This window comes from Metopolophium dirhodum, chromosome 2, assembly GCF_019925205.1.
Source record: "Metopolophium dirhodum isolate CAU chromosome 2, ASM1992520v1, whole genome shotgun sequence".
NCBI classification, from domain to species: domain Eukaryota; kingdom Metazoa; phylum Arthropoda; class Insecta; order Hemiptera; family Aphididae; genus Metopolophium; species Metopolophium dirhodum.
In genome coordinates this window covers 22,016,055-22,038,636 of record NC_083561.1, presented here as the reverse complement: position 1 = coordinate 22,038,636, position 22,582 = coordinate 22,016,055, and the positions used below count along the sequence as shown (strand labels likewise).

Genomic DNA, 22,582 nt, shown 5'->3' with positions numbered 1-22,582 from the left:
GTGGCTGAGTGTTTAACTTGTATGCTTGCATGCCTATATTATATATTTATATATATATGTGTGTAATTAGGATTAGGATGTTGATAGCATAAAAAAGAACCAAAATACCAACAATTTTTTAATTCCCCTAATGAAATATAAAAAAATAGTTCCTTTTACAGTTAATATGTCTATGTAAATTTAACCTTGTCTGGATTCCATTCAATTAATAAATATAATACTCGATAAACAACTTGTACCTATATTGGTGTATGTGTATAAAAGTAAATGTCTTTAAATCTAAAATTTGAGAAAAATTCCCCACATTGTACAAAAATTACAAAAAATTATCTATAATGAGGAAAAACTTCTGTGCTAAGCGGATTTACAGTATCTCCAACCAACAAAAATGTTGGAAGTCAACTGAACCGGATTAAACACAAAATTTTTCCGTGTATCCAGTTTAATTAACATATAATTTTAAAGTAAACATTCATATGCTTATTTTATTTCATAGAATTGATTTTATGAATTTTTAAATGTTTTCGTTTATTCCTTGTCCTTGTTTATTAAAATAGGCTTACGTTTTATTTGTTAAGCCCTATCAGAAGCAAAATAACAGTTTATCCATTTCTAGGATGATACTGATAATATTTATAAGTAATAATTTATTAGGACAATAAATTAGGTACCTTATATGTAAATAGATAAATAGGTAAGTTGCAAACACTTATGAGCAAATAAGAACTTTTTAATTAAAAAAAAATTAACAATTACAAAATAGCAGTGGCGTAGCCAGGGGGGGCAAGGTGGCCAGAACAATTTAAAGCTATGAGTATGAAATTTAGTCAGTAGTTTCATTTTATGATCCAAAAAACCTCTAAGAAATAATTTTTCAAAATTCAACCTTACGGGAGTTAAAAGGGGTAAACATGGAAAAAATTGACAGACTGGTTCATTTGCCTTATCACCAACTTCACTGTGTCTGTAATCTAACGCAGGTAGATTACTTACCTGATAATATACTGTTCGCATAACCAGGGCCAGATCTAAGCTTTTTAACACCCGGGGAAAATGAAAATAATACGCCCATTTCAAGGAGGTGGCCAAAATTGGTATTTTAAAGAGGGCGTTATACCCGCATGTGTTGTATCCGTCTTACAAGTGCGTAACAGCAAATTTTACGCTCAGCAGAACACGTGTAGCTTCGTTAATATAAAAATTAGAGCGAATTGACCTCTTATAAAATCTAAAGGTAAGGTTATTATCTAGGTAACCTAATGGGCTTTTTATTATATTTTAATTTTACCGCGAGTTATGAATATTTTAAAATTGCAAATTTTTTATACATCTTAAAATACTCATAACTCGTTTTAAAATTAAAATATACTAAAAAGCCCATAAGGTTGCCTAGATAATAATCTTACCTTTAGATTTCATAAGAGGTCAATTCACTCTAATTTTTAAATTAACGGAGGTACACGTGTTTAGCCGAGCGTAAAATTTGCTATGTTACGCACTTGTAAGACGGAGACAACACATGCGGGTATAACGTCCTCTTAATACGAAAAATCAAGCACACTTGCACACTTCAATCTACATTTTATACATTTCCAAAATAATAAGAACCTGGTTGTTTATTTGACATCTTTAACTATAAAAATAAATTAGATGAAAAAAACAGTTTATAATAAAAAAAACTAACCAAATAGAATATAAATTTCCTTTTAAATTATTTTAATATAATTCTGTAAAACATAATGTTCAATCTGACTTGGACTACATATCAATAGGATAGTAATTTTGTTTTAATTATTTAATTATGTTGTACTTTTGTATACTATTAAGTTTATCAAGAAAATTAATAGTTGTATGCTTGTATTTAAAAAGCTACGAACATTATGTAATTTAATAAATAATCTGAAAACAATTAAATCAGTAGTAAGTAACATTTTATATAGTACCTATTTGAAAAAATATACAATTCTTAATTTTAAATTGAGTAAAAAACTTATTTTTACTTACGGACATGGTTAATTTCCATTTTTTTTAGTTTTTTTTTTTTTTATAAATATCAATAAAATTTTATCTGTTGAGTAAAAAAGCTTGAAAATTTAATAGATAATTCCTAGGTTATTGTTTCAAATGCAGATGAAAAAAATTAAAAATCCTTAGTCACAGTTTTTATTTATAAGCATTTAAAGTTCAAATTTTGACAAAATACGGAAAAATCACGAAAACTAGCAAATTATTTTGAGTTGAGAATTCACCTAAGATTTGACAATGTAATATAAGATTACTCATAAGTTTGTCTACCTTTATCAAAAAAAAAATATCTACAAGAACCTTTAAATTAAATTAAATTAAATTAAATTTTTATGAGCGTCTGAAATTTATATTTTTAAAACATTTGATATTCACTCGATATCTCATGTAATGATTTTCTTATTTTGTTGTAATTTAAATACGAATGACTGTAGAATGTAGATACTTGAAAATTTCACTGAATGTTTATATTAGCATTTTCTATACACCATAAAATTGAAAATAATTTGACTCTTTTTGAACTGTTACGGACATAGTCAGTTTTCAATTTTTTTAGTTTTTTTTTCTATAAATATCAATAAAATTTTATTTGTTGTGTAAAAAAGCGTGAAAATTTAATGCAAGGCTCCTGATATAATGTTACAATTGCAGTTGAAAAATATTAAAAATACATAGGCACAATTTTTTTGCTTTATAAGCATTTAAAGTTCAAATTTTGACAACATTTATCAAATTTATAATTTATTAACTATTTTGTACAAAATGTTTAACTTTTATGGCTAAGGATTGAAAATTTAAAACAAGGCTCCACGTAAATAGGTTATATATAAATTACTTTATTCACAATAATATCATCAAATATACTTGGTAATATCATAGGCTGACTGACCGTTTTCGCTCAGAATCGTTTTTCTTATACAATGATATTATATCTTTGAATTATTCAAATTAAACACCATCCATTACAGTGACCCACTTGTAGCCTACTGTACAGCAGAGCGACACCCACTTACCCACCCTTTTAATATATAAGCACAATAAGAATATAAGCTAAAATATTACATTAAGTAGTGACACTTCCTATATTGACTTGACTAACTATTTTTTGACCGTTTGACCATTTTCTTTTTAGTCGTCGATGAGGATTACCAGGAATTTCGTTTGATGCTAATTTACGGATTAAAGGATTTGTGTGGGTTATGAGACGATCATGAAAACGCTTATAGAAGTATTTTGCTTCTTCTTGGACGGTTTTTTGACGGAGATCGGTGTGGAGGGTGTGATTTGTTATGTACGGTGGAGAGTTAGTAATTTTTCGTAAAGTAATGTTTTGAAACGTTTGACAAAATATATTAATATAATAGTATGTATATATATAATATATTATATATATTATATGCAAGAAAGCGATGTAATTTACCATACTTTATTATATCATTAATCGGAAAGTACCTACATTAATCTATGAAATACTGTACAGTGTGTACAGTTGACAGTTGCGGACGGGTATTTCCGCGGCACTGCCTATCTATTTCATATTTTGTTCTTTTTAATTTGTAAATCAATGTTATTAGTTACTACTTATCTTGATTAAAAATAAAATTATTTTATTTTATTTGCATACCCAATATCACACATTTCCTGTAAAATATTATTTTGTAGTTTTGACTTTTGTTTTAAAGTCCATTTTCAATTTTAAAATTTAAAACTTATTAAAAATTAAAATCTACCATTCCTCCATGACATTGAAAATTCCTGGGCACGCCACTGATAAGAACCAACAAAACCTACATAACTACCTATATCCTTAGATCATATCCTTGTATATATTATGATATTATGATCTAAGACTACATCGATATCGATATAATTATTTGTATGTGATTAATTAATAAAATTACTTTAACGATGTTAGAAGGTATATTATTATCTAAATTATAATAGGTATTTAAAATCTTAAAATGTTGTAAGTATATAGCCAGTACCTATAGGTATGTAAATATAAAATATCCAATATATTTTTTATTACCCACTATAATGGGACAGGTACAAGGTCTTCCAATACGCTCTCGTTCCACAACTCAGCTGGTGTACCGACAGTTTTAATATAGACAATATACTATATTTCTATGTTTACGGGTGCCAGGATGTACCTATATCGGTTTTGCAATAAGACAATAGATTGGACGATATGAATTTATATAATTAGGTATATCATTTCCATATTACTAAGTAGGTGCTGGCTACTTATAGTATAGGAATTCGCCGTGCCATTTTATGTCAATATAGGCGTATATAGCTATTAACAGCTACTCGAATCGGCCATGTACTATATTTAACATATATATTTATAAATAAATGGGTATACCGTCCGTGTGTTTTTTCCTTTCTATTTCGTGCTTGTCGTTTTATCGCATTTATGGGTAATTATTGTTCTTGTTAGTTGTTTTTTTTTACATTTAACGATTGGATTAATAAACGCAGTTATCGATTGTATAATCAAGTGAGTAATTGGTATAATATATGACAACAATAAATTGAAGCCATTGTATACAGACATACAGTTCGACATTTTAAAAACGCAAGACCAACACGCAAGCAGGTCGTGCATGAAAATAAAACACAACCGTGTACCAAGTAACAACCTATATATACCATTTACCATAACTTACGCCTTTAGCTAGGCTTTATGGGAAACATAATACCTACGTTCTACATATCTATACACATACCTGACAAATTATATTGAGTTATCCTTTAGATTTATTAAGTATAATATGTATAGTGAAATCACCAACTTCCTATCGAGTACCAATGGTGTTTGTTTTTTTTATTTTCGAGGTCGTATTAATATTGTGGAATATAGGTCAGTACCTATTGGGACAAGTTGGCAATAAAGAGTCGTGACTATTGTGAGTTTACAGGATACGAATAAAAAAAAACAAGCAAAGGAATCGTGACTTTACCTATATATACCAACTATTGAACCATATAAAATGTAAGTTAAAGTTATTATTACTGAATACAGTATCACAGTTTAATCGTTTATACTACAGGTACCTATGTGGTAAATAGCATGTACTAGGTACCTAAGTCCACCTATACCTATAACTTATAAGTATATATATTTTATATTGACTTATATTATTATGAGCCATGGCCCATGAGGTCCTATAACTAGGCACCTAAAACCAGTGGCGTATAACAAACATTTGCCTCCCCCTCTCGCAAAAAGAAAAAAAGGCCTCAAAAACATATTTTATTATATTCGTAATATATTACGAATTATTATGGGCCTCAAACACCCCCGTGACAAACGGTCTGCGGGCCCTCAGTTACGCACTGTCTACAACCTATTTAGTTGTTGTAGATAGAAAATTACGTTTATTGCTTAAGTTGTAGTTAATAATAAATGGGGTAATAAATAAGATAGGTATCTAAATTAGCTTATAACTTATAAGTTATAAATAATAGACAAGTGATACCTCAAAGCGTGGATTTTATTTTTTTTTTGACTGTCTGAAAGCTCAAAAATAAATTGTATTATCTGGTATAATTATTATACATTTATACTGTACCCATGCTCTTTAAAGTTTCAGTTCAAAATTTGACACTGATTATTATATTTTACTCTCAAATGGGTACAGTCCCGGTGTCATAGGCCCACGCCTAGTGTGGCATTTTCAAAACAGTGATAAAATTGTTTTATGGGCGGTACACTTTGATTTTGCTTATCGCACTATATATTTGCTTGAGACGGCCCTAGCTAAAATACCTAGCTATAAACGTATAATCTACTATAGTAGTATATTTAGTGTATTAATCTGTTTTAAAAACATCATTAATCGAGTTCATAATATGTTAAATTTAGTTAAGTTTCATAGCATTGTATTTTATCGTAACAAATTGCGATGACAATTGCCAGTTGATAATCATTATCTATTCATTTACGATTATTATATTATAGGTACAGTATAAACTTACTACTTACAGTATCAAAATATAGGATTTTTGATAACTGTAGCTGTATAAATATACAGATTATTATTTATTATCTGACTTTATCATTAGGTAGTTGTTTATTTTTAATTGAGAATGTTTGAAAATCCAGCAAAATATTTCGAATAATGTAGGCACCAGAACTAGATATCTATCTAGGTCAGTGTTTGCACTGTGATCGTGTGCGTATCAGTCCGGGCTTCGCTAAAATTGAAAATTATCATAATCACTCAAAAATAACTTATACAAATAAAGGAGTGCAGTGCATTGTGTATAGTACATTTAAGTAGAAATAACAGGTAAATTAATAATAATTCTGATAACTTCATTTTTATTTTGGTAAAATGTTTTTGCGCTCATGATGGGTAGGTATTTATTTTTGCACTATGATGGGGTTTAGTTTTTAATAGTCGTTTAGTATAATTTAGTAGTATGGTATTATTTTAATCAGCTGTAGCATTTATATGAGGCGTGAGTGTGACTTTTATTGCGAGCGTTTTTTAATTTCCTAATTTGTTCAAACTGAAAAACCGGTTGCTATGGCGTGGAACGCACTTATATCTATGCTATTATTATATTTATTTGTTTATGTGCATTTTAACGGATAATTTTATGATCCAATTAGGTACATATTATTATTATAATTATTATAATTATTTTTTTTTTATTAGTTACATATTATTATAATTTATAATGTATAGTATATCAATTAAAATCACTATTTACTCTATCATCGAGCGGTTTGCGTTTGGACGAATTTTTAAAAAATGCAATGTGGGCGAGTGATTTTAAAACATTGTATGTATTTGGGCGAACTTTTTTAATATCCTGAGATGCTGTATTTAATCAATCCATTTTTCCTCTCATTTTGACAGATTTCGGAATGTCCATAAATTCCACGAGTATACCATATATGATGAAAAGTGGATTTTTTTTGTGTTTAGGTGGTTAAAAATTGAAATGATTAAAAATCAAGTTAAATAATATTAAAATTAAAAAAAATATGTAAGTGAAATATAAGTGTGTGTAATTAAAACTTGAAATGATGTACCATAATATATTTAGATTGATATATAATTCCCCATAGGTTTTATATGATATTATTTTTATCTTAATCTTTACAAATTTACTATTTTATCATTTATATTGTATCATACTAGCTCAAACACATTTTAAGAAACTCGCCCAAACATACTACTTTTATTATGTGGATAAAAAGGTAATTCACCCAAACGCATGAAGCCCTCTATCACCACCACCCTATAATGTATGATGTATTGATCAATTGAGCCTTGTTACTTTTTAATGGTTAATCTAAATAAAAATATGTATTGAAAAAATCTTAAATATAGTTACACGTCTTTTAACTAATTTTAACAATGTTAATGGGAATCTAAATAATCAGCTATACCTAACAGATTTTATTATATTATATTTATGTAATAATAGGTGTTGCTATAGCTTACTCCTTACAGAAATATGCGCATATAGTATTGTTATTGTTATGCCTATGTAAAATGTAAATAATGTAAAAGGGTAAAAGTACAACAATATTTACAAGTATACCTAAACATACAGTTTGGCAGAAACGAAATACATAACGACTGTCGTATTGTCTATACAGTTATAAATTGTAATATATCATATTCATGTTTATGTAGTAATATAGCTAATATAGGTACCTACTTTATTATACGCACGACGGCACATCGAGGTCATCCCAAGCAAAAAAAAACTTGGGAGTCTTACAAAAAATAAATAAATATCCTTTGATATGCTGGTTCAAACTTCAGGGTCAGAGTAAATCTATATTGAAATATACCCATTATACAAATATAGTATAATACGAGTATTGCGTGCACGTATTTTTCTAGAGAGTAGAGATCGAAAACGATAGATCACGATGGCACACGCGATGCGATGCTGCAGCCACAGCTGCCACACTATTCTAACTCCTAAGCTATCGTACTATATATGTTAAGTGTGTTCAAAAGTCCTTATCATCCCAAGTGCTTAAGTGCCTTAGTGGAAAATCAATATATATTTCAATGTTATTTTTTTCAATAGTATATTATAATATTGTAATAGGTACTTAAAAAATACCCATTTCTTGGCATAAATTAAAAATTTGATTTTTGAAAGGATATTAAAATGTCTAAGATATATCGCACTTGTTTAATCAGTCTTAATTGAGTAGGTGGGGTTTTTTTTTATTGCAATCCTTGAAACTAATCTACCTTTTGGCTTTTGATGAAGCTTTCTGTGCAATTTAAAATGAATTTATTTTTTAGTAAGATTCTATATATGATCTGACTATTAGGTGACAAATACTGAAATACCTATATTACTTCTGCAGTGCTGTAGGTACTATTGTTACTATAAACGGTGGCAACTGCTTCAAAATATTAACCTAGCATATGCGTAGCGTATTAACGTACATTGAACGTTTTTAGGACAGAAACTCGTGGGGGCTCCACCCCCATAACCACGACATTTCTATTTTCAAGAACTATATTAGGTATACCTATTAATACGATTCAACCAATATTGCGTAGGAAATAGTGCAATAATATAAAATGTGGCAATACTCCATACGGAACCTGCATACACGAGTACGGAAGTCAACACTCTACGAGCATTCTATAGAAATTCGGTCGCTCAAACCGGTGCGAAACCGTGAAAAAACGCACCAGGGTGTTTGTACCAGGAACTGGAACCTCACCGAAAAGAACCGGTTTTGAAACTGGAACATTTTGAGTATTGGAAGCCGGAACTTGACCAAAACCCTTATTTAAATTAATTTAAAAACAAAAACTTTACCGGAACCGATACTTTTACTATTTTATGGAATAGTTTTTTAAGATTTATTTTGGTTTCTTATTTGAAACAGGGTTGTATATTAAGTGACAGTGATGAGTACATTTTTTACTTATTTAGTCCTAATTATATGTTAAGATATGTGGTTGAAAATTGGTATTGATCCGCCATAATTGACGCCAACCGACAATTCCAATATTTTATTATTTTTGAAAAATCGAAATGAAACCGAAAACTAAATTTTTATTTTTTTAAAAAAAAAACACCAAAATGTTAGTTTTTCCAAGAACCGAACCGGAACCGGAACCATACAAGTCATCAAAGTTCCAGTTCCTGGTATGTACCGTAGCATTGATATAATGTATTATCCTTGTGTGGTATAATGTTGGGATAATTTTACACCAGTTTGGATTAACAAATTTCTAGTATATAGTATAATATGTCTTATTTAAAATTTATCGACGAGAAACATCTCTAATAACCTGACCAGGTATCTTGGTGTTTCTCCGCAATTCGGAGAAATGTTTATAACTACAACTAATAACTATATATGTATAGTAATTATAATATCCACCCCAGTTACAACCCACTTCAAAAAGGAAGATCAAAGCATTTTTCTTCTATAAAAATTGTCATCAGACACAAAAAAAATTGGAACACGCCTATATTATTATTTTAGTTTGGCCAACAAATTGAAATTTTCTTATGACAGTCAATGATGAGTGGTTAAGGGTGAATCGCCCCTTTGGATTTGTAGTGGTGGTCTTTTGATAAATAATTTATTATCATTGGGCGTATTCATAATTAGTGAATAACAATTTTTCAATCTCTCCTCCCTTGGTGAAGCTTCAGATACACCACTGGGCACTGGGCACTGAGTGGGCAGTATATCTCAGTACCGTGCGAACTTTCGTTGGCGCCCAAGGCAATAATGTATGGCACTCCTATTAAACATACGTATTTAAACATTTTCCGCCCTTTAAATTGTTACAACTTTTGCATCCCTAGGGCACTTGCCCCATATTTGCACTTAGGTATGTTTTCGAAAATATCAAATCACTTGAATGTATCCTGTTGTCTTGTATCTATAGATACTATTTATCAAGCATCTTGCCCGTCCTCGATGAAGATAAATAAGTTAGGTTGAATAATCCTATTTAAAATATGTATCTATCGATTTGTCACGTAGTGATCATATCCATATCAATGGATATGATTTTTAAGCTACATGTTTATTACCTAGTTAATATACCTGAAGATCATATTTATTTCACAATATTTTATTGGCTAATATTTTCCAATAATTTATGTGTGGTATAGTAAGTTGTAATAGGTATAAATCAATTTAAATTTGCTAGTAAAAAGTATCTAGTATTTCAATTAATATATGAATATAGTTTATAATACCAAGTCACCAAATAGGTATATATGATAACAGCACATTAAAATTAATGTTAACAACTTTACTGGATAGGATATTGAAACTAAATGTTGAACTGCACTCGACTCACTTGGCTCACCTAGAGACCTTGAGCATTGTGAATTTGTGATGTGTTATGAATTAATAATCATTAAATTTGAAAGCAATGATAAATAATCAATCTTTTGAAGTATGATGAATGATGATGTGTGTTTTAAGAATATTCGATATTAAAAATAATTTACTGTTCAAAATAATATGGAAAATTATTAGCCATCGATGCTGAATAAATTATAATTTTGATGAGATAAAACTTACTATTTATTATAGCTCTATAATATAATAGGCGCACATTCGCTGTGAATTATTTTTTTAAATATATTATGTCGCATTGTCGCCCTTGTTTTACTTGTATCGTGTATTCGTGTGTACACATCGCTGCATAATATATGCGTAATACCTACGTCTCTCTGCTCCTACGCTTATTGTCAAAATATTATACCTCAGAACCGACGTGCTCACAATAATATGTAGTAGAGCAGGTACCTATAACGTCACACGTGATTATATTGCATATATATTAAATTATAATATTATCATAACGATACCTGTATGGAGCGCGCGGTATATACCTACACTCCATTCGCGCATGTATATTATATAATTATAACGAAAATATAGGTACAGTGTATACTGTATATACATACGCGTAAATTGGAAATTAGGAAAACGCGGCGGTCTCGCGGCCGTTCGTTAATTATTCAAATCGTATATTATTTCGTGTAATTACGGTGGCGGCGACGACGATGACCGCTCTTCACACGCGCGTTCGCCTACGCCTGCAGTATAGGTATAGGTACATCATGGCTGTACGTGCAGTTATCTCCGGTGGTTGCGTCTCCGCCATATTATATTATGTTATTATAAACATACACAGGTAGGTACAATTATATTTGCATAAGCATAACAATAATCATAATAATAATAATAATAATAGTGAAAATACGCGGTACCTATATGTATTCGTCACCGTCTACGCGGCGTCGTCGCATGCATATGCGTCGGAACAAACGAATTTCGTTTGGCGCGCCGGCTGTGTAATGAATGGGATCGCCGCGGTATACATAATACGTGTAAATGTGTAATATGCGGCCGTACAGAAATTATGTACATACATATTATCATGTTTAATACGATATAGTATTATACATTTATGTCGTACGCCTTTACGCACGCGCTCAGCGGCCGGTGGATGACACGCGGCACAAACGTCGCGTGTCGCGCCGATAACATTATTGCGTTCGGGCAAAGTATAATATTTTCCGTTTTATGTATAATAATATACCCAAGTTCGTAATAATATAGATACCTACCTACCAACCTAAGACATCCAGTTTCTTCGCACTACAATATAATATAATATATAAGTAATATTACTATCGTTTGGTATATCTTTTGTTCGGTTTTTTTTTTATTGTTTACGTTATATTTTACATATTTTATATTTACGCTTACGCACCCACCCGTCGATGGTGATGTAGGCACATATGACACGCAGTGCACCGGACAAATTTCTCAGCGACGCTCGTGGCTGGCGGTGTCGTGATGATCGGATACCGCGGTCGCGGTCTTCGGACACTGCAAGCCGTAACCGTAATAGTGTACACAGCGTTTTGCATTCAAACAGTCCAACCGTAAGTCCAGCGCAAGTCACATACCCATATTTTAATACGATTTATAGGCTTATATTTAGGTGGTTCGGGTGACCATATTATTATAATCATTTAAAGTGTCGACCTATTTCGTCGGCGAAACCCTGCTGCGGATGCGCTGATATAGATTCAACCTGATCATAGAGCATAATAATATTATGTTCGATGGCCTGATTAAAACTACCTGTTTCCCAACCTGGCCAGAAAGTATATTCTGTTTGCCAGGTTTTATATTTTTCCGACCACAGATAGTTGTCTAATTTCGTTTGTTCCATGGTCAAACCAAATATAATTTATAATGCACATGATGTATAGCCATGCGCCGCAGAGATTTTTTCGGAATTAATAATATTCTATTCTCGGCCTTGAAACAGGTACGAATATATTTTATAAACCCAAATCAGTTTTCATTTAGTTATTTGCAATACTATCGACAACGATTATAAATATTTTGCATCTCGAGCAAGGTGAGTGTTGAATCTATCCAGTATTCAGTGAGTAGATATATTATATAGTGGGACAAAGAATTTGTTTTCTGGTATTATTAAAATTATTATCTTATGAACACACCCTTTTTTATGAACCAAACTGCCGTCAAAATAATTTTACCCATCAATTAGCCATTAATTAATATTGACACACAATAAACGACGTTGGCTAAAAGAAAATATTGTGAAATAAATATATAATATATTCCTATATACCTACTAGAAAAAAAATTAGGTATGCAAACAATCAATGCGCCAACACAAATCTCATTCGTAAACACGTGGACAATCACATTAATAAACAGTACATTTTTATCAACAGAATTGTAAATAATAATTCTAATGCAATAATTTAATGCCATATTTAATGTAAATGTATTATATATCATGCATGTGAGTAATGTACCTATCATTGTACACATATTATATGGTGTTTTTAGTAGATATGTACATTATTATATTATAGGTACTGCATATAGTTATAGTTAAGGCCCATTTAAGTTTTCTTTTAAATTACCCATAACCAGGGTTGGGCAAGATACTCAAAAAAAGTATCATAATACATGATACCTGATACATGCATTTAGTGTATCAAGATACAAGATACAAGATACGTGATACTTTTATATTTCTAATCGAATTGTATTATAATATACTGTCTATAATAATATAAATATAATATAATAATATAATATAATATCTGTACATAATAAATACATAATAATAGTATTTATAAATATTTATAAAGTCATAATTATATTAAATAATAGAATAAGTCTATAGGTACACATTATACATTTATAACTAATACATCACAGGGGGCATGTAGTGTCCGAGCGGACTAAGGCATCGGTTGTGACGCACACCGGCGCTGGTTCAAACCTCGGTTCACAGGCGGCATTTTTCTTCGGGTAAATCACGATGTCCGAAGAATAAGTGCCGCCATTCCCCACCCGGGCATGGCAGATACCTACGGGTGCCCACTTGAAAATCTTCCAAAACTACACACACGTGTTTACCAACCAACAGTATCCTCCTCTACAAACAAACAAACAGCTAATGGCCATAATTGCCGGGCTCAATGATCAATAAAAAAAAAAATAATACATCACATATATTATGATAAAAATACACCAAAATTAATAAATTACATCTTAATTTATACTTATTATATAGTTGCTTTATGTGTAGAATAAAATTGGTTTAGTGCTTTTCTGTAGGTATGACTATTGACTGCGTGAAGATACGTATATCGTGTACGGCCATACGGACACCTTAATTTAATTTTATGTTTATCAAACTATCTTAAATTTATAAGATTGTATGTGGACATGTGGTACATTTTTTCGTTATCGTTAATTTCGACTCGATTGCACCTGGACAATTTTTCGTAAAAATACAATCCACGACGAAATTATCTAATATCGAAAATCGAAATGTTTTGGTACTATTCAGTACAAAATTTTACAATATTAGTATCTTGTATCTTTTGGCAAAAAAATATACATGATACTTGATACTTTAAAATTATGTATCATGATACAAGATACAAGATACAATTGTATCTTTGATACTGCCCAACCCTGCCCATAACTCATTTAGGTTTTCTTTTATATTTGAATTTACACACAGTTTTTATTTTTAATATTAAAACAACTGCTTAAACATTTATGCGTAGGTAGGTACATTATAGGTAGGTACCTAATAGATACCTATATTATAAACGTTATAGTACCTATACCTAATACCTATACTATCTGTCTGCAGCCTACGCCCTACATAATAAAGTATTAGAAATGCAATGCCACGATGAATTTGCAAATATTAGCATATATATAATATTATGCATAAATTATTTCAAATAGTTTTAACTAATTCGTTTATTACGTATCAGTCATGTCAAACTCAAAGTATTAACTGGGTCGAAAACATAGAAAATAGTACTATATTATGCGAGGAGCAAAAAAAATCTTATTAAAAACCATGGCACGCTACTCAATATTTTTCGTCTACAAGGAAAATGTATATGAATCATAAATATATTTTTGTTGCTGTAACATGAAACTATGACATCAAAAACTTTACAAAAATTGGCCAGAAACAAAAAATCTTGTACCCAGCCCCAAAACATATATATGTTAAAAAAATATTTTAAAATAATTCCTTATAATTGTATTCATTAAGACAAAATTAGGAGTAATTAAATTGTTTATAAGTGTTCTGTATTTCAATTATTTATTAGACATAATAATTAATATGTCTAATAAATAAAAAAAATCAAATAACTTATTTATAATTTTCACTTGATTTTCCAATGAATATGGCCATGGGCCATGACCACAAAAAAAGAGTTGTAGCCCGCTCGTTTGACTTGCCTATTCGATATTATGAATAATCGATATTTAAAATGGTATTCACTATTCACCTATGCATGATTCCAATTTATTCTAATAAGTGCCTACTAAAAAACTTTAAGCTATCAAAATAGTTCACACTTAAATCGTAACATTAAGGATTATAAAATACTTGTCATAAATCTATCATCATATTTTTCATTAGGGCGTGCAGTGATGATAATACCGCAGACGGTGGCAATCGTGTAGAAATGCTCATGTGGCTAACAGATCCATGTCGGTACGATCGTTGGACAAGACCAATACCACCAGACAGTAACAGTAAAACCGGAGCACCTACGCGTGTGTCTGCTCGAGTATATGTATACTTTTTAGGATCAGTAGAGGCCCAACAGTTGGTTAGTACAATTAAGAGCTTTAAGGTCCACCATTATTCGTGAATGAACGTTGTATTTATAATATTAACAACAATTTAAATTATTTTCCCTACGCCATGGGCGTGGATGATCAATTTAGACAATATAATTATAGGTATTATGAACTTTATAATATATGGTCTTTTGTCTATAGATTATCGTCATTCTTCGTCCATAACAAATATTCTTATATTATTACCTATTTAAATTTAAAAAAATCATGACAAATGTAGTATAGTTTTCGTTCATGTAACCATTGTAACCTATCCTTTGTGGCTTTGTACTTTTATTATTGTACACTTGTATTTTACCTAGTAAAATAATTAATACACGATATAATATCATAATTTATAATATAACAGTGTGCAGGCATTACCAGAATACCAGCAGACTATAGTTGCGTACAATAATTAATATTATGACGTATTGTTCTATCGAATAATATTGTATCCTTCTCTTTGTTTTTCAAACTGGTAAACAATACCTCGTAAGGTAGTCACCTGATTGAAGTTGATATATTATGTAGGTACCTATTATTTAATAGATATACTTAATGTATGGGGTGGTCGACGGTCGTCAATGTACTGTAATCTGTAATACTGTATTATACAATACTTCGATGACTACCCCGTGCACAAGTGATTATGTGTGTTTACGAGTACTACAACTTACTGTCTGATAGCAATAAAAACTTATAATATTCGTATATTTAAAATTCAGCATTTCACGGCCCATTTATTGATACGGTATCGGTGGCGGGATGATCGGCTTGTACATTCTTCTTCGAAGTCTTCTATACAGGGCGAGAACAAACTTAAGGAACGGGTATGGACTCCACATGTTTACATCGTCAATGAACACGATTCAAACATAATGGGATCCGGCCGTCAAGACATACTAGTCACGGTTCAACCGGATGGAACAGTTTTGTATTCAGCTAGGTCGTAAAACACAATAATAATTGTACATCAATTTTAACTGCACTATACTTTATGATAGTAATCGAATTGAAGTAAATATTTGTTTGTAGGTTAAAAGTGTCGTTATTATGCATGATGAATTTACAAAAATTCCCATTTGATCAACAAACATGTCCTTTGATACTGGAAAGCTGTTTGTAGACTATTTGATTTTGTTTTTACATTTTATGTACACCAATGATGTTGTATGCTTGCCAACATGTAGAGTTTATTATATTTTCAGGGACTTATAACAATACTCATTTGGAGTTGGTGTGGGAACACGATTCTCCTGCTGTACTGAATAGCAATTTGCGAATGACTGAATACAACTTAGTGTCAATCTGGACAGACGAAACGGTCAGTGAATACGCGTTGTTACCGTCTGATGATAAACACGATAAAAAAAAGGAATATTCACCATTATCTGTTGAACATGTACACTACTATGGAAAATTTGGTAAACTTATTTAATTTTTTTAATTTAATTTTTGAAAGTATAGGTAATTAATAATTATAGCCTAAATATAACACATGCATTTTTTAATGTTATAATATCCCCACCAACAACAACGCAGAAGTATCAAATAAACATACGTCCTCTCTCCCCCAAAAAAGCTTTTTCTGCTAAAATGTAGTGTGGGAGTAGGGGAGTATTTCAATTTTAACTCAACATTTTTGGCTTAATATAAAGGTACTACGTTACATAATACATTGGCTGTTTCAATAATTTATCTATGATCGCCACTAAATCATGTTTAAGGGTTTTGCAGTAGCTCACTATTGATTCGCTAAATGTTTAGTGATTGCAACCTGGCATTAGTCTAGTAAAAACATACTACCTACCAGTAGCGTATCTATGATGTTTTCAAGGGGGGGGGGGGGAGAAACAATTTTTAATAGACATTCAGTATACACATATTATATTATTATATACATGTTGTAATGTGTACAAAATTTGGTCTTTGTGAGGGGGGGGGGGTAACCCCCGTAAATACGCCACTGCTACCTACCTTATACTATATTTATTTGATAGTATTTTTTTTTTATATGAAATATACAATCTTTACCCTGGGGGGGGGGGGGGGAGGGCACAATAAGAATATGAGCTAAAATTACGTGAACATGAAGGAGATTGTTGAAAGAAGCCACCCAGTAGTGACACTTATTTGAAAGTATAAAAATATTTATATTTTATACTGTTTATGTTAAAAATGCAATACCTACCCATATTATAAAACATACATACTTATTTTATTCAAAAAAAATGTGTTTTTTAATAGTTTATTAATTTTTTGTTTGTCAAAAGCTGGGAACTATAGTCAGTTAATAGTTAACTTTGAATTAGAACGCGAAGTTGGTCACTATATAATGGACTATTATGTACCAAGTATCATGCTTGTAGTTGTATCATGGGTATCGTTTTGGTTAGACCCAAATGCAGTACCTGGTCGCACAACATTAGGTAAATATATCTATGTACTAAACATCCATCATTTAAGGGTCCTGGTGCCAGTTTTTCAAGTTTTCCGCAATTCAATAAAATTTGAAATTGAGATTTTATATTTTAGTTGCCCTCTTAATTATAAGACTTTTCCACTTATCTACTACCTGATACCTATTTAGAGGGGGTGAATAGGGTGTATTATATCGAAAAAGATGACTTTACGGGAATAACTCTCACGCTTTGTAGAATTGTCGGATTTTGATGACTATTTTTTTATCTGAAAGAAGACTTCCTACAGCCTGCATCGATCTCTAATTTTGTATTTTATTTCAAATAGTTATATTAAAAAAATTGTAAAAAAAATGCTTTTTATCTTGTATTTTTTTAGACATATTATAAAGTTTGAGAATAAAATATTGAAAAATAGAGATTGATGCGGGCTATATAATATTCCCTTCTACAAATTAAAAAAAAAATTATGAAATTTGGTTGATTCTACAAGGCGGTATCGTTATTCCCGCAGAGTGTATTTTTGAGGACAAAATGACATCGGCACCGGGCGCCTTAAGATTGTTTTTACTAATCCAATTATATTTTTAATATGCCATGTTTTCTTTTAACGACAACTGCTCTACCTACATCTACAGGATATAATGTGGGTTATATACGTGATTCAAACTATTTTTTTCCATACATAATTAGGTATAATAATAAATTAAAACTATAAATATCGTATTACATAGATAGTTACATTAATCAAATTGATTGTTGGTGTATTTATTAATACACGAACACCCATTTGGCATTTGTTAATTGTTAAAATGTTTTGATTTTAAAATTAATACCCACACGATATGTCATATTATGTGTGTATATAATTCAGGTACCAGTACAATGTTAACATTCATTACACTGTCCAGAAACATCGGCAGCTCGTTACCAAAAGTTTCTTACATTAAAGCTACTGAGATATGGTTTATTGTGTGCACGGCATTCATATTCGGTTCATTGGTTGAGTTTGCATTTGTCAACACCATATGGAGACGGAAGTAAAGTATACCTGATTAATGATTAGGTACATATCCACTGGGCCGGATTAACCATGTCAAGGCCCCAACCAATGCAATTCTGGGGGCCATTTAACCCATTTATTACTTCCTAAAATACATTTTTACTATACCATAATTCAATTATGTTCATAATTAATACTTTTATTTATAATACTCGTACAACTATATACACTACGTCCCAACGACTCGGGGACTCCCCCAATGCTCTTTGTCATGCTAACCAGTACTGGCAGTCATTGGCGCAACTAGGGGGGTCTTTAGCACCCCTTGTTTTTTTAGGTTTAACTATCATTATTATGGTGAAATACCACCAATTGTATGTCTTAAAATAGAAAATATTATATAGCACCCCACGTTTTAGATGTCTAGTTGCGCCTATGCTGGCAGTACTGCCAACCTTATGAAAGTGGCGTGGTCATAGAGTAGATTAATATGTAGTACCAGTAAAACTCAAATTCAAATTACATTTTCACCTAATGTACTAAATATCTCAGCGCACGGGGCCCTAGCCGATGCGGGCCCTCTAGGCAGTTGCCTATACATTGCCTTATGGATAATATTCGGCCCTGCGATATCTAATATATAAATATGATATATTCCTCATATCAAGTACAAAGAAAGTGTATTCACGTTTACGATGTAAATGATATTGCAATAGAACAAACGTGGAACTGAAAAAAGTCAATAGTAAACATATTTTTAAGTCAACATTAACGCCTCAGATGCAAAGGAAGTCAGTATCTGTGGACAGCGGTATTGACAGAGGTGCTACTGGTGCTAGTCCAACAGTGACGAGTGGAAAATTAAATAGAAGAGATAATGTAAGTATAATACATATTCCCATACGTCTAATAAATTTGAAAATATATATCTACTTTACCGTGCTATAGCCTATACAATATTTAGAAAAAAAATAATAGCTAAATGAATAACCATACTACTCAATAAATTATCCATGGCCTACAAAATGAAACCTACAGCAGGTGAGGGACTTCGGCCCTTCCCCACGACCCCACACATGACCGGTAAAGCACGACTGAGCATATTATACCTTTTTAGCAACACGATTGAGCATAGAGTATGTTATTCGATGGTGCCACATTCATGTTGCCGAAATGTTGTAATTTATTATTTTCATGTATTATTTCACCAATTATTGTGATACCAGACGGGAGACGTGAGCCGAGCCCAGCTTTGTCGACAATGTTAACGATTAATAAATTAGTTCCGGAGCAATAAAGTTCGACGTTTTAAACATTTAAAATTGGGGGAAAATATAAGATAATTATGATACAATTTGAAAATTATTATAGAAACAATATCAGTGTTCGATCGACGATCACCCATACTCTATACTCTATAGTATTATTGACTTTAAGCTATTTTTTTTAAATTCATACCATATTTCGATTTTATTATTTTCACCATTTACTATTAATACCTATTATTATTATCAAACAGATTTGTGAAATGTGACTATATTATTGACTATGGGATCATGTTTTATTGACATGTTATATTTTGAATTATTATAATTATTTAAATAAATATTGTTGTATAATATAGCTTTAAATGAAAATGGCAACTTTGTAAAGTTTTTTATGCTCAATCGTGTAGGTTTTCTTTTGTATTCCAATTTCCTTTGATACGCCAACAGTTTTGCTCAATCGTGTCGCAAAAAAGGTGTTTTATGCTCAATTGTGTCTCATTCCAAATGACATGTGGCTAGCATAGGCATGCACCCCGGAACAGCAGATGAAGCATGACGTGCTGTCCTTGAACTTTTTTTCGGACAGTCGTAAAATATTGAACTGTGTAAATTTTCACGGTTCTACAGCCACCCCCCTCCCCCACCACCATTAAAATGTTGGATTTTAATGAGGTTCCCAACGAATTATAAAAAAAAAAACAATTTTGAATATTTTCTACACCAGTAATTAGCGTCAATTTGAATGACCTATTTTGAAAACGTACACAAAAAGCCCTATTTTTAAAATAGATTATTGGAAAATGACCCGCATTAATCTCATAGGCCCTGAAGCCAAAGTCTCCGCACGCCTATGGAGTCTACTGGCTACTCATTATACTCACTTTTAAAGTTTTAACCATTCAATACTTGCAACTAATTAATAATAAGTTGTCTTATTATTTACTTTTTTAGTAGATTAATAGATATTAAGACAAACACCAGTTACTACATATAGGTAGCCAAGTAGGTACAGTCAATGACTTGAAACGATTTTGACCTTTTAACAACTATAAAAGATTCGTTATTGATAATTAAATTCTCTAAAAAATTGCACAGTTTCACACACTTCCAAAAATAGATTTAAAAAAAAATAAATTTTCATGTAAATTGAGATGAAAAAAAAAATATTTCTACTACCTAAGCATAATAGTAATATAATATGTAGGTAACCATTGGTAATTCTACAAATAAAGAAAAAATAATATTCCTTTTTTGTGAGCCAAAAACTATTTTAATGTGTGAGGCGTGAGCTACCCTTCAGACCCTTCAGCTACATATAGACTATAGCCAATAGGGATTGAAAAAATACGCTATGAACACCAGTCAAGACTCAAGGAATCTATTGATAGAATTTAGAAAACAGTTTAGTAGTTTTTGAATATCTATAGCAGTGGTTTTCAAACTTTTATTAAACGCGGCACACCGTACACCTCAAAAAATTTTCACGGCACACTGACCTTTTTTTTTGCACTAAATAATTAGATGAACAAAATTGCTTTAAATTATAATTATATAAGTACATTTAATTAGAAATGTGTGCTTAACGGGCTAATATTATTAGTATTAATTATTACATTAATTATAATTATATTAATATAATATTTATTAATTATATATTTATAATTTTACTCTTGGACGAATAGTTGAACTTTCCTAAAGACCGCGGCAAACTCAGTGAATGCTCGTGGCACACCAGTGTACCGCGGCACCCAGTTTGAAAACCACTGATCTATAGCTAACAAAGTAACATACAGATAGACAAACATCCATTTTTATATAGGTGTATAGATTATTAGATGGATTATAAGCTGACGAACCGCCTTCATTCAGGATCGTTTTTCGTATACAATTATATAATATTAATATTATTAAGTTCAAATTTAACACATCCATAATAGTTTACAACGTATGTACAGCATTACAGCAGAGAAGTACCCACTTGCCGACCTTTTTTCAATTTATAATTACGAAGTGATTACATATTATGTATTTATAGATAACTGATATAACTATCTATACATTTAGATACAACTATAAGAACAATCGCTTGATTTTAACGATTTTGTTTTATTTTTTAAAGAGATCAAGGAGTTTGCTGACCGTTGGTGATTTGGGCCCTGCCGTATGCACCAATCCAGAGCCTCTTGAAAATTTTAGTATCCGGGTACCAACGTTGAATGATAATAAGACTGGCGGTGGTGGAGGTCTGTTTACATTAACTCCACAAGAGATTGCTCAATGGATTGATCAACGCAGTCGTATTGCATTTCCTGCAGCGTTTCTAGTATTTAACTGTTTCTATTGGCTTTATGTATATGTTTGAACAATATGTCATATGATACCTATATTTTATACAAAAATAGATGTTTTGAATCGTTTTTATTGATGTTAATCACATATTTCTACAGGTTCATAAATCTATGATTGAGACTTACATTTTGTGAGTAAAAGTTGCATTTGTAATGTAAACTTTAGATTTCAAAGATCTAAAAAATGCCATATTAGTTTATTTTATTGTTATTACTAGATACCTACCTACCATATATTTAGTCTACTTTTAGTAAATTAAAAATTTTAGATTTATATAACCTAGTATATATTATTATATATTATATAATATACTAGA

General features: G+C 30.9%; 1 protein-coding gene across 4 annotated transcripts; it reads left to right on the top strand.

Annotated features, from left to right (window-relative positions):
- The first annotated feature begins 6,201 nt into the window (after positions 1–6,201).
- Positions 6,202–22,338, top strand: LOC132939631 (pH-sensitive chloride channel 2-like). 4 transcript variants are annotated; one of them, XM_061006905.1, is made up of 10 exons: positions 11,509–11,688; positions 11,803–11,955; positions 15,021–15,213; positions 15,952–16,172; positions 16,262–16,344; positions 16,435–16,650; positions 17,500–17,655; positions 18,521–18,686; positions 19,366–19,528; positions 22,037–22,338. In XM_061006905.1, the coding sequence occupies exons 2-10, from the start codon at positions 11,867–11,869 to the stop codon at positions 22,277–22,279; spliced, it is 1,530 nt and encodes a 509-aa protein (XP_060862888.1). In that variant the 5' UTR covers positions 11,509–11,688; positions 11,803–11,866; the 3' UTR covers positions 22,280–22,338. The 4 variants fall into 4 exon arrangements, with proteins under 4 accessions (XP_060862889.1, XP_060862886.1, XP_060862888.1 ...); XM_061006906.1 differs by lacking the exons at positions 11,509–11,688; positions 11,803–11,955 and adding an exon at positions 6,202–6,323; XM_061006903.1 differs by lacking the exons at positions 11,509–11,688; positions 11,803–11,955 and adding an exon at positions 11,075–11,198.
- The last annotated feature ends 244 nt before the right edge of the window (positions 22,339–22,582 follow it).